Source organism: Astatotilapia calliptera, chromosome 7 (assembly GCF_964374335.1).
Source record: "Astatotilapia calliptera chromosome 7, fAstCal68.1, whole genome shotgun sequence".
NCBI classification, from domain to species: Eukaryota; Metazoa; Chordata; class Actinopteri; order Cichliformes; family Cichlidae; genus Astatotilapia; species Astatotilapia calliptera.
In genome coordinates this window covers 37,910,860-37,923,432 of record NC_137428.1, presented here as the reverse complement: position 1 = coordinate 37,923,432, position 12,573 = coordinate 37,910,860, and the positions used below count along the sequence as shown (strand labels likewise).

General features: G+C 41.0%; 1 protein-coding gene across 2 annotated transcripts in view; it reads left to right on the top strand.

The window, feature by feature from the left end:
- Nucleotides 1–4,803: 4,803 nt before the first annotated feature.
- shroom3 (shroom family member 3) overlaps nucleotides 4,804–12,573 on the top strand; it is an 80,131-nt gene continuing 72,361 nt past the window's right edge. For both annotated transcript variants that reach the window (XM_080303624.1, XM_026174513.2), the window contains exons 1-2: nucleotides 4,804–5,362; nucleotides 12,198–12,352. In XM_080303624.1, the coding sequence (XP_080159750.1) occupies nucleotides 5,204–5,362; nucleotides 12,198–12,352 (314 nt within the window). In that variant the 5' untranslated portion in view covers nucleotides 4,804–5,203. The remainder of the gene's footprint in view (nucleotides 5,363–12,197; nucleotides 12,353–12,573) is intronic.

Genomic DNA, 12,573 nt, shown 5'->3' with positions numbered 1-12,573 from the left:
ACTACGCTCAGTGCTGTGTAATTTCAGACTTGGTTGTGACATTCACGTATAAAGACTTTATTGATCAAGAGTCCTTTTGAAAGTGCCAAAGGAAAAGATGGGTTCAGCACTTTGTCAACAAACCGACATCTTAAAGAGCTGCGCTGTTGGCAGTGACTGACCACAGATCCTGTAGAAATGTAATCAAACTTTTCATGTGTGTCCTCTTTATTTAACTTGTTCTAATCCTATTGTGTCATAATATTTAAATAATTTGCTGCTTCTTTTTTTTTACAAAGCCAGAATTGTTACTTTTGTTAAAATTGTATAAACTTATCTTAAAATGAAAAAATGTCAACATGTAAAGAGTTAAAAAAAAACACTTTTTTTTCCCTTTTGGAAAGTATAAATGGTTTTGATGCAATACTGAACAATTGCAGCACATGCTATAACTAACAGTTTAGTTATCATTATTATTATTATTTTTATTATTATTATGTAATTACTTTTCTTTTTGGCTGGCGTTTGTTTAAATTCGATTCAGTGCCTTATCAGAATCACAGTAACTGAACGTTCTTGTTCAAATAAACCTACATTTACAAACCTTTATTCATTTTGTTCTTTGACACATCAAACCTGGTTTAACTTGAGCTCTGATTTGAACAACACGATATTACAAGTTACAGTCGACCTTTCAACTTGGCAGCGATTCCCATCCAAGGGATGTGTTTAAGACCTACTTTAATTTGAAATATATTGCTGTTAAGTAGCTTTTTATAAAAGTACATTTAAGCCAAGCAGTCCATATTCATTTTAAAATGAGCTCAAGCAGTTTATAAGAAGAGGTTTTGGAGTTATAACAGTCAGGAAGCACTGGGCTCAAAGCAACACAAAAACATTTTTAAAGATGCAGCTGGAAAAAAAAATGTAATTAGTAAATATTTATTGGAACACGATTGAAGCAAAAACATCATGCCATCGTCAATACAAGGCCCAGGGGCCACAATCAGCCTGAATGAGATTTCGGACTTTTAGCTGTATTTTCATAAGTTTCACAGAATTTCCTACTGATTAAGATCTCCAAATGACATTCATACTACACCAAAGTAATTAAATAAGAGATAAATAAAAAACAGAAAAGTTCCAGTTTTCACTATCTACTATCAGCTACCAGATCTTTTTTATACAGGGAGTGCAGAATTATTAGGCAAGTTGTATTTTTGAGGGATAATTTTATTATTGAACAACAACCATGTTCTCAATGAACCCAAAAAACTCATTAATATCAAAGCTGAGTGTTTTTGGAAGTAGTTTTTAGTTTGTTTTTAGTTTTAGCTATTTTAGGGGGATATCTGTGTGCAGGTGACTATTACTGTGCATAATTATTAGGCAACTTAACAAAAAACAAATATATACCCATTTCAATTATTTATTTTTACCAGTGAAACCAATATAACATCTCCACATTCACAAATATACATTTCTGACATTCAAAAACAAAACAAAAACAAATCAGCGACCAATATAGCCACCTTTCTTTGCAAGGACACTCAAAAGCCTGCCATCCATGGATTCTGTCAGTGTTTTGATCTGTTCACCATCAACATTGCGTGCAGCAGCAACCACAGCCTCCCAGACACTGTTCAGAGAGGTGTACTGTTTTCCCTCCTTGTAAATCTCACATTTGATGATGGACCACAGGTTCTCAATGGGGTCCAGATCAGGTGAACAAGGAGGCCATGTCATTAGTTTTTCTTCTTTTATACCCTTTCTTGCCAGCCACGCTGTGGAGTACTTGGACGCGTGTGATGGAGCATTGTCCTGCATGGAAATCATGTTTTTCTTGAAGGATGCAGGCTTCTTCCTGTACCACTGCTTGAAGAAGGTGTCTTCCAGAAACTGGCAGTAGGACTGGGAGTTGAGCTTGACTCCATCCTCAACCCGAAAAGGCCCCACAAGCTCATCTTTGATGATACCAGCCCAAACCAGTACTCCACCTCCACCTTGCTGGCGTCTGAGTCGGACTGGAGCTCTCTGCCCTTTACCAATCCAGCCACGGGCCCATCCATCTGGCCCATCAAGACTCACTCTCATTTCATCAGTCCATAAAACCTTAGAAAAATCAGTCTTGAGATATTTCTTGGCCCAGTCTTGACGTTTCAGCTTGTGTGTCTTGTTCAGTGGTGGTCGTCTTTCAGCCTTTCTTACTTTGGCCATGTCTCTGAGTATTGCACACCTTGTGCTTTTGGGCACTCCAGTGATGTTGCAGCTCTGAAATATGGCCAAACTGGTGGCAAGTGGCATCTTGGCAGCTGCACGCTTGACTTTTCTCAGTTCATGGGCAGTTATTTTGCCCGATCCATACAGACTGGCGACCTGTCCAGGGTGTACCCCGTCTCTCGCCTTATGACAGCTGGGATAGGCTCTAGCACCCCCTGCGACCCTGAAAAGGATAAGCGGAAGCGAATGGATGGATGGATGCCCAATCCATACTATCAAGATTGATAAGGGAAAAAAAGGTCAAATGACGCTGGTATTTTACAGCCTTTTGGTTGTAAATCTCTTGCCATCCACTAGATGGCAATCTCTTAACATACTGCAGCCTCCTCAGCACCGGCCTCAGTTTCCATATATCTGTCATGCCTCAGAAACTACAACTGTTTGGATGATAGTCTCTTCCTGTGGAGTTTGTCCTGAATGTATTACACAGTATTTGTACAATGCAAACACTAAATAGTATCCAATACCCTCGAATTTAAAAGATTTACCTGCGAATGAAGCAGGACAGAGTCATACTGACACCTGTGTCTGACTCACCTGCCACCTGTTTGACCTGCAGGCTGAGCTTCAGGTGAAAAACGTCACTGTGTCACCTGAAGCCTTTTCATTCTCTACTCTCGATAGTAACCCTGTAACCTCTAACCCTTTGTTAGATGATACACTTGATGATATTCACTGAAACCGCATTCCTAAGTGCTAACACACCCAGCTCAAGCCAAAGCTCTCCACCCACCAACTCACAAACATATGGACATAAAGGACCATTTGGCGTCACATTTAAACACGTTGGATACATCGTTTTTCAACATGTGGTGTTAATGATGTGAGAGGTGACTGAAATTTGTAATTTTTTAGTGATTAAAATGTAATCAACAAATAAAAGTGAGAGAAAACAAAATGTGGAACACAAAAGTGTCTTTGTGAAATCCCTTTCATGGACTGACAGGATACATTTATGGCATCATAACAACTTTGCTAATGACGTTCAAACGTTTCAAATGTGTTATTTTTAGTATCACAAGCCACTGAATTAGCTCATTAGAAAAAAAATGCTCAAAAAGAGCAGTAAACCAAATAATAAGGGCTTGATTTACTTTGTGCAGATTCTTTTTAGCTAACATTCATCATACTATGATGAATGAAAGCAATTTGGAGTTAGCTACCTTGGATACGTTGGCATGCAGACTAGAACAGCCAAGCAACCTTCCGATTAGTGAACAACCTCCTCTATGTCCCAAACCCAGGCACCCTTTAGAAGAAGCGACTTCTGCGACTTCAATCCACAGCTCGTGGTCACAGATGAGGGTAGGAATATATGCTGACGAGTAAATCAACAGCTGTCTACTCACTGCAACAAAGCTGCAAAGAACGCATTTCACTGCAGACACCCCAAGAAGAAGAAGGACAGACACAAAGACGCTCCTCCACTTGGGACAGCAACTTCTGCCCCACTCAGAGTGGGAACACCACCCTTTGCTGGCTCAGAACCATGACCTCAGACTTGGAGGATACCACTCAATGAAGCCAAAAAAAACACCACATCATCCACAAAACACAAAACCGTGATCGTGATACCAATGAAGTATATATGACTTTGCAAGTTTGTGAAGTTTCTGTTAAAGTCCCCCCCTTCCTTATTGTATTTATTTTAGGGGTGTTTGTAGCTCAGGAGGTAGAGTAGGTCATCAGAGGGTTTGTGGTTTGATCCCTGGCTGTTCCAGTCTGCATGCCAAAGTATCCTTTGGCGAGATATTGAACCCAAAGCATCCATGGGAGTGTGAATGCTAGATAGAGAGCACTTAAGCAAAAGTGCTGGTGTGAATGTGTGAATGTGAGATTTGAGCATTTAAGTATAAAAGCACTATATAAGAAGTCCATTCAGTCCATGTTGGTTTTATACCTCGCTGGGACATTTGTTCTGTCTTACGCTTACACTGTTGTGTTTAATTTTTTTAACTGCTGTAACAAAGAAGTTTACAGACTTGGGGAGAAAATATAGATTATCTTAATTTTTGTTTGTATTTTAAGCCGTATGGTATGTTTTTAATGTGTTTTAAGAAAGGAATCCCCCAACTTTTGGGGGATAAATAAACTAAGCTTATATTCTGGCTTTTTGTCAGTTTACTGTTCAGCGTGTAAACGATTTGATCCACCAGGAAGTTTAATCCAGTTTAAATCCAGTAATCTGGCTCCAGTGTGAATAGAAAGGATTCAGATTCAGTTGCGAAGGATTGGCTTGTTGCTCATCAACACACACACACACACACACACACACACACACACACACACACACACACACACACACACACACACACACACACACACACACACAGGAAACACTCAGCTTTTTATCCCAGTGTCCTTTTTTAATTCACACCTTTTTTAAAACTCTCTCCTTTCTCTCAGAGTTTCTGTTTCCTCTTCTACCTCTCCTGTCCCTCCCTCTCTCCCCCCTCCCCCTGTCTCTTTCCTTTCTCCTCGCTCAGTGAGTCGCAGTAAATCCTATTGTGATGCTAAACTGATTTTTGGACGAGACACAGAAAGAGAGAGAGAGAGGGAGAGAGAGAGGGAGAGTAGGTTTGGATTTGTGTTTGAGCAGATCTGATTCGGGCTGCCTCTCGTTCATGTGGAAATTTGATGGCCTTCTCCTCTCCGTAAACTTTTAGGACTCCTTTCAGACTCCTACGGGGTGTTTTTTAGGAGTTTCTCCGGCGGAGGAACCGCCGCTCTGCGCGCTCCAGGAATGCACTTTGCAGGAAACGCGACTCTGTGCACGGACACCTCCTGCTCTCTTCGCTCTTAACGAGGAGTTATAAATGAATGACGGCAATGCACTCGTGAAGGACAGCTCGTTTTCTTCACACCGGTCCCCCCTCCACCTCCACTTTATCCTCCTCAGGCTGAGGACATAGGAGCCGGGAGTGTGCGCTCCCCCTGGCCAGGCATGGAGAGCGGTGGCCGGGCGGGGCTCCAGCAGGCGGCGGGCGGTGGAGGAGAAGGAGGCGGCTGGGTGTTGGTGGAGGCCCGGCTGCATGGAGGAGCGCCGTGGGGCTTCACCCTGCAGGGTGGCCTGGAGCACGGAGAGCCGCTCATCATCTCCAAGGTAGGAGACAGGACGTGTGAGGCCTGCTGTGTTTGTGACCTGTTCTGCGCATGACGGAAAGCCGGAAACAGGGAAAGAGTGAATAATTATTCCAATCATATCGATTGATTTTGCATGAATCAGTGAATACTATTATTTCTAAACTGTAAATCAAATCAAATCAATTTATTTATATAGCACATTTCACAGGATAAAAACCACAAAGTGCTTCACAGTAATATAAAACAGAAATACATAAAATACATTCGTTGCCCTGTACCTGTGCATGTGCAATGACAATAAAGTTGAATTCTATTCTATTCTAATAAAACACACAGCACAAATCTAATCTGTAACTACAGCATATCAGTGGCAGAAGTTTAAATGTATTTTAAATATATGCAGAAAAGTTATTAAAGTTGTTGTTGTTGCGAACACCTGATCAACACAGATTGCAGTTCAAAGGGGCAGTCAGGCCTTTTAGTAGCACTTGCCTCTAATTTAATGTGCTGCATGAAACAGAAGGACAATGTCTATGGAGGTGAGGCCGAGATCTTCTGATTTTTACATCCTAGCACGGGGCAGGCTTTAAAAGACACCACAGAGGTTTGGAAGATGAAGCCAATGTGGAAGAGCTTTAATTCTGCATTTTCTTTTTCTAATGACCAACAGGGGGCGACAACTCTGGTTTGAAGTCGGTTTGTATAGAAGTCTGTGGGTAATTGAGCCTAATTCTCGAATGATTTATGATCTGAATACACACTTTACTGATGATTTTATGGTTTCATTTGCTCGTTTTAAGTTTTATTAAATAGATTATGATGTTCATTTGATAAATTATGGTCCCATTAAAGGCAGAAAGGAGGATGAGGCAGGACAAAATAAACACATACATCTGTAACAGGCTCATAAAATGGTGTGATCCACATCTCACTCATTGTGTCTGGTTTCAAAACATCAAGAAGGCCATGTGGGCAGTTTTTCTCATGGACTGAGAATGATTATGTTTGTACAGACACGCGTATGTGCGTTTTGCTTTTATAAAATAAACAAACAGATAAAACGATATATTCAGGAGCAATAATCAGCTGCCTCTTCAGTAGCTTCCTCATCTCTTGGATGGGCTTTTAACTCTGCTGCAGAACAATAACCGCTGCCTGCTCCCAGCTGCAGTCTGTGAAGTGGAGTTAAAGTCTGTCCGACCCCCAGAACCGAGACTAGAAACTGCAAAGTGACATCATCGGCTGCTAGAGCAGAAACCTGACCAGCGAGAGTATATGAAACATGAGATGAGAAGGATTGCAAAATAAACTTGTGCAACCTGTGTTGGGGAAAACCTGAGCAAAAAACAGAAAAGGAAAGAAAACACTTGGCTTGAGGCTTCAAAATCAAGACTTTACTGGTGACTATATCCATTCACATGTAGTCTTTGCTTTCAAGCTTCACTGTCTTTGAGGCTTTTTGCCTTAAACAAATTCAAAATAAATAAATCACTCGATGCGCCAATAATCAGTAACCCCTATAACTATGTCAGTAATGAAAGTGTTACTCTTTACCAGCCGCTTCATTGCCCAGAATCATCCCAGACGGCAGAGAAATATGGGCCCAAGTTTGGCTACTTTTGGCAGTCATGGCTTAGTTATGGCACTGGTTAGTATTGTGTGAGCCAGACATCACAACATACTTGACCTCTAGCTCATATAAGATGGACCTCTGGGTAAGTTGAGTCAGCCTGAGTCAACACCATCAAATATGGCCCAATGAAAGCTGTAGGTTTGAGCCACACTTTGGCCAAAGAGTCAGTGAAATCTGTGATGGATTTTTAATTCTTCTTCTTTTTAAAGCCAAGAAAAAAGCCCAAAACCTTTGATATCATCATTAGTAGATGACCACTTCCATCCTTACAGCCACCATCCTGGCCTCATTTTATTAAAATGCAAATCGCCAGGCTGGTACGTGCGTGCGTGTGTGTGTGTGTGTGTCTTTCTGTGAAGGTTATTCTGGGATGGAGGCCAAACACTGTAAAATAGGACAAGAATGTGAATAATGTGTTTTCCTGGTTGCTTTTGAATACAATCATGCTTTTATTTTGTGCTGTACTTTGGCTGGCGTTAGCACAGTTCTCCATGTTTGACCCCAACACCAGCATGATGTCGCGCTTCAGTTTTTTTGCGTCTCTCTTTATGTCCTGTCTCCTTTTCTGTTTGTGTGTCTCACTCATTCTCTTCTTTTTGCCGCCAACCAACCGTAAAAGAGACCTGGCACACTTTGCTTGTTTTGTATCAACGCTGTGCTGAACTGGGGTCAGAGGTCACAGCGATGGCTCTAGGAAAGTTAAACCTTCAGATTAAAACTCATTAAGTTTTAATCTGAAGGTCTCATGACCTGTGTGTGTGCCAGAGTTACACCATCAGTGTAAAGGTGAACAAAGTCTTTGCTGGGACTGAAATGTTTACTCAACCTGAAAAAGATCCAGGGCTTTATTTAGTTTTGCGTTGTGCATCTTTTAAAATGCTATTTATTGAAAATTTATTATTATGATTTAATTTAAAACTTTGTTTTTTATAAAAGACTCAAACATTTTAAGTGCACTTTTAGGATCAAAGCTAGCTTTGTTTGAGCTAAAGGTAGCTAACAAGCTACCTAGCTTACACAAAATACTGTTTTGAAAGAATAAGTCGGGCAATTCAACCAAACTTGCCATTAAGGTCACAAACCTGCCTGGATAATTTGATAAACTGGCTAACTGCACTTTGGTTGCTAACCTTAAGCAAAATCTGAGGCCTGTACTCCAAAAGGATATTACATTTTTGGCAATCTGTGTCAAGGTAATAGTCAGAGTTTTCTGTGTCATGAAAGTTGCTCTTTTTTTTTTACCTGGCTAATTCACCATGGTAACAGGCTGAACACATAACTTGGTCAAATGCAGGTTATGTTCAGCGTTTTGGTTTGAGATCATTTGAAAGTGCCATGTTTTCACTGATTCTTTTATTTACAGCCTGTTTTGATGATTGCTGGTCGGATGTGTTTCATATGTCCCAGTTTTTAAGCCATATAACTTTTAAAAACCACCCAGTGAATCACAGGAATATGCATGTATTAATCTGGTGATGCAAAGATGTGTTTTTACCGTCAATTCTAATCTGCTGATAAGCCTCCTTTACACTCACAGTGTTTTCACCAGTCTCGCAGCTGTTGAACAAAACAACCTAGATGACATGATATTGAGATTTTCCAGAAAAGCAAAGACCAGTGGACTCATTTAGACCCAGCTCAGGGCTGAAGATTTATATATTATAATCTATAATCTAAAGGGTTATGCTGGTTGTGGCCAAGCAAAATACACACCAGTTAATGGTGTGTATTAAGTGTCACACTAGTCCACTGGTTCTTTTAAACAGGTTCAGTATCGGTTTTGAAGCATGAGAACATAACCTCGAATATGTCATAATGATGGCTATTCGATTTATTTCAGAACCACAGTGTTAAAAGCTGGAAATGTGAATAAAGAGGTGAGAAGTCCTTGATGAATAGATGTTGTAGTATCCCACTGTGGTAAATGTAGGATCCAGTGTTTTAGAGTTAAAGCATCAGGATATCCTCATAATTCTTTTTAAATATGTCTCTTGGGAGTACACCAGCTTCATGCAATTACAGTGAACTGGCTTACCCGTTTATATATTTTTTTTTTCTTTTTTTTTTTTTCTATTTTTTTTTCTTTGATTGCCTTGCTTCATCTTCCAGCTAAAGTCTCATTATTAATCACACTTTGGGTGTAAATCATGCTGCATGGTGGCACTGACTGAATGACACATTCTGGTCAAACAAGCTGATGTGAATTAGAAACCACTTGAACGAATCAATACAGACCAGCTTCTCAAAAGATGGTCTGTATACGAACAGTTGGGGCGAGAGTTCAGATTCTCCTCTGTTGCATTTATTTAAGCCACAAACGTTTTTTTAGTAGGTGACAAGATTACATTTCTTTTTCATTATGGATCTATCATCTTTCAATATATTCACAATGACATTTCGCCATAACGCTTAAATTACTCCATTGCAGATGACACCACCATCATAGGACTGATTGAGTACAACAATGATTCAGCGTGCAGTTTATATATTACACTCCTGTATCCTTTAATCCTGGAACTAAAAGTCAGCATATTATATCTTCAGGATGTTTTATTTGTGTTCTTTTTTTTTTTAAACACTGGCTATAATCACCTCTAAATATCCCTCAGATTAATAAATAAAGAGCACATGCCTAATCTTTAACCTCTAATGAGAGGTCAAAAGTATGGAAACTTCAGGTTTTCACAAGCTAGAGAGGCAGTGAACCTGAGTCCAGCTCTAGTTTAGAGAGAGAGTGCTTTTCCTTGGCCGAGGCCCCCCATCGCTCTCAGAGGATATTTTCCCAAATCACACAGTCTTTATTGATTAGAGGAGGTATGTTGTTTCAGTCACGGTATGAGCGGGCTGAGCCACTCTGTTTAGATATCTCGGTCTGCAGGATAATGAATTTCAGCTGGAATACCACAGTCACTGACACACACACACACTCGTGGAGTTACTGAGTGATTCTGTGGGCCTTATTTGGGTATATTTATTCCTGAAAAAGGCAAACAGTGCAGGCATGTGCATCGTTCTGCAGAGCTCGGGAATGCTTTAACACAGTTTTCCTTCACAGCTCTGAGAGGATGTTTCTTTTCCCTCACATCAGTAACGCTCATTAGATACTACTCCTTTGTGTTAATCAGCACTAGTTTAGATAAACACCTGCAACCGCGCACTAATGTTTATCTCCTCAGAGTCGGTGATTCAAGTCGCCTAGCGCAGATGGTACATGTTCATCAAAACTTTGTATTTTCCCGATGCTGCAGTTGCAGCATGTGGGTGAAGACGCATCATGTTTTTGTTGAGAAGTAACACGTGTTGTAATTCAGAAGAGCTTCAGACACTCCCTGCAAGACATTTTTGGCAGTGGTTTTAAAACTTAAAGAGTCCCAGGTGGGTGGGGTTTATTGTTTCAGAACAGAGCAAGACACTTTTGTCGATCACAGGAAAATATGTGCAAAACAAACAGAGTCATTCTCGTGTGTTTTTTACCCATCGTGGTTAATCTGACCTTTCCAAGTGCAAAGCTTAGCAGCCTCAACAGGACCAAACTGATGAGATATGTTTTCCAAAACAACTCTGCTGAGTTTAGGCTCTAAAAAATGTCTACTGCTGCTCACTTCATGCCTGATATCCAAATGTTATAGTAAATGTTGCTGTGACATCTCTAATGCTTACTTATTACGATCTAAAACAGGAATCAACAGGACAATAAGGCATCTTATCTTATCAATAATGCATCTTTCCCATCTGGGAACTCACTAGTTACACTGCTGGTTTTAGCCTCGGGAGCAAGTGGACCGGTGCCTGTTTCCTGTTCCGTGTATCACCTAAAGTTTAGAAATGCAGCTAATAAAAATCAAAATGGTCTTCAGATGACAAGCAGGGGTTTTAAGATTACATTTAGGCAAACCCAGTTCTCTTCCTGATCACCACATGCACCGTTTACCTATAGGATAACAAAGGGAAACTTTCAGAAGCTTTCAGTACCAGAACGCTCGTCCTCTGTAACTGTGCACTACTTCTAATCAATCAGTGCACTTTGACCAGATGACGCTTGTCCAGAAATATGTTGATGAGCAGCTCAGGATTTGATTGAGTTTATCTTGTGCTGAACAAGATGATGTGACTTTAAGAGGAAACACACACACACACTGATAAACAGGCAGTCGTGTGCTGTGATACTGATGCACACAGTGACAGGCTGCTAAGGGTCATCACTGTCAGCAATGATAAAGTAGCAGGGTCACACTGATATTTACAGTGTGTGTGTATGTGTGTGTGTGTTAGAGAAGGAGCGTGTGGGAGTGATCAGAGACATTCGAGTCACATTTGGGTTTGCTCTGATTTTGATTTGTGCTGTAATTAAAGTGAAGGTTTACTTCAGTGTGCTATGACATGAAAAATGTATTGTATGCAGCTGGTAAAATGCCAAGTTCTTCCCCTGCTTACTGCTACCCCTGTCAGGCTTTCCAAACACGTATGCAGTTTCCAGTATGCAGCACTCAGACTGAGAGGATTAAAACACTGATGCTTCATTCAGAGACTCAACCAAACTTCACTTACAAAAAGAACCTCAACAACAGCATTTCCTGTTAACACTCATCTAATCTGTTTTTGTGTCATTAGTGCTGATTCCCTTCTAAATATAAGTACTTTATTATTTTAGACTAGTTTAGGATCATTTTAGAATATTTCCGTCTTAAGGAAATAAAAGCAAAACAAATGAAATAGGAATAAAAACTGATTAGAAATGACAAAACTATGAGAACTCTGACGTCTAGAGGAAGGAAACCTATGAAGAATTGAGAAACATACAGGATGTAAGGATCACAAACACCCAAGACCTCCTGCTCTTCCCTGCAGTGACCCTGTCCATAACACACACACACACACACACACACACACACACACACACACACACACACGGGAGCGAGTCCTGCCAGAACAATAGACGGCCTGATAGCAGCTGCCAGAGGAAGTGTAGCCCAACATGTTTCATCATTTTGTATGTTCAGCCTAACTCAGCACAGACACCAGTCGAAGTTCAAGGTCTTGGATCTTACAAACCTCTTAAACCTTGGCCCCTTTCAGCTCTCAGACCTTTCATTTGGAGGTCAGTACCAGGAGCAGCCTTGCGTAACGAGCTGCTGCCCCACAAACTCGGGTGCTAGGAACTCACACTTTGCAGCCGCATGTTTGGACTGCATTAGCTGATGTTGTGTGTTTGTTTGTACAGGTCGAGGAGGGCGGCAAGGCGGACAGTTTGGAGCAGCCTCTGCGGGTGGGCGATGAGATTGTCATCATCAACGACATTGAGCTGACCGGGTACCGTCAGGAGGCCGTCGCTCTGATAAAAGGATCGTACAAGACTCTGCATCTCACCGTCCGCAGGTACACACGCCAGTTGTTAAAGCTCAAACCAACAAAACTGAGGCAAACGGACCACAAACGTCTGTTTCTGAGACCGACTCAGAGCTTTCTGCAAGCACGCAGGGTGGATATTTCTCTTTCTAGCAACAGCCTGAAACCTGATAATCCCAGCAGGCGGTGGGTGAGTGTGTTTGGAGTGTAGCTTTACTTGCTGTAAATGTTGGTTTTATTCCAGCACTTGG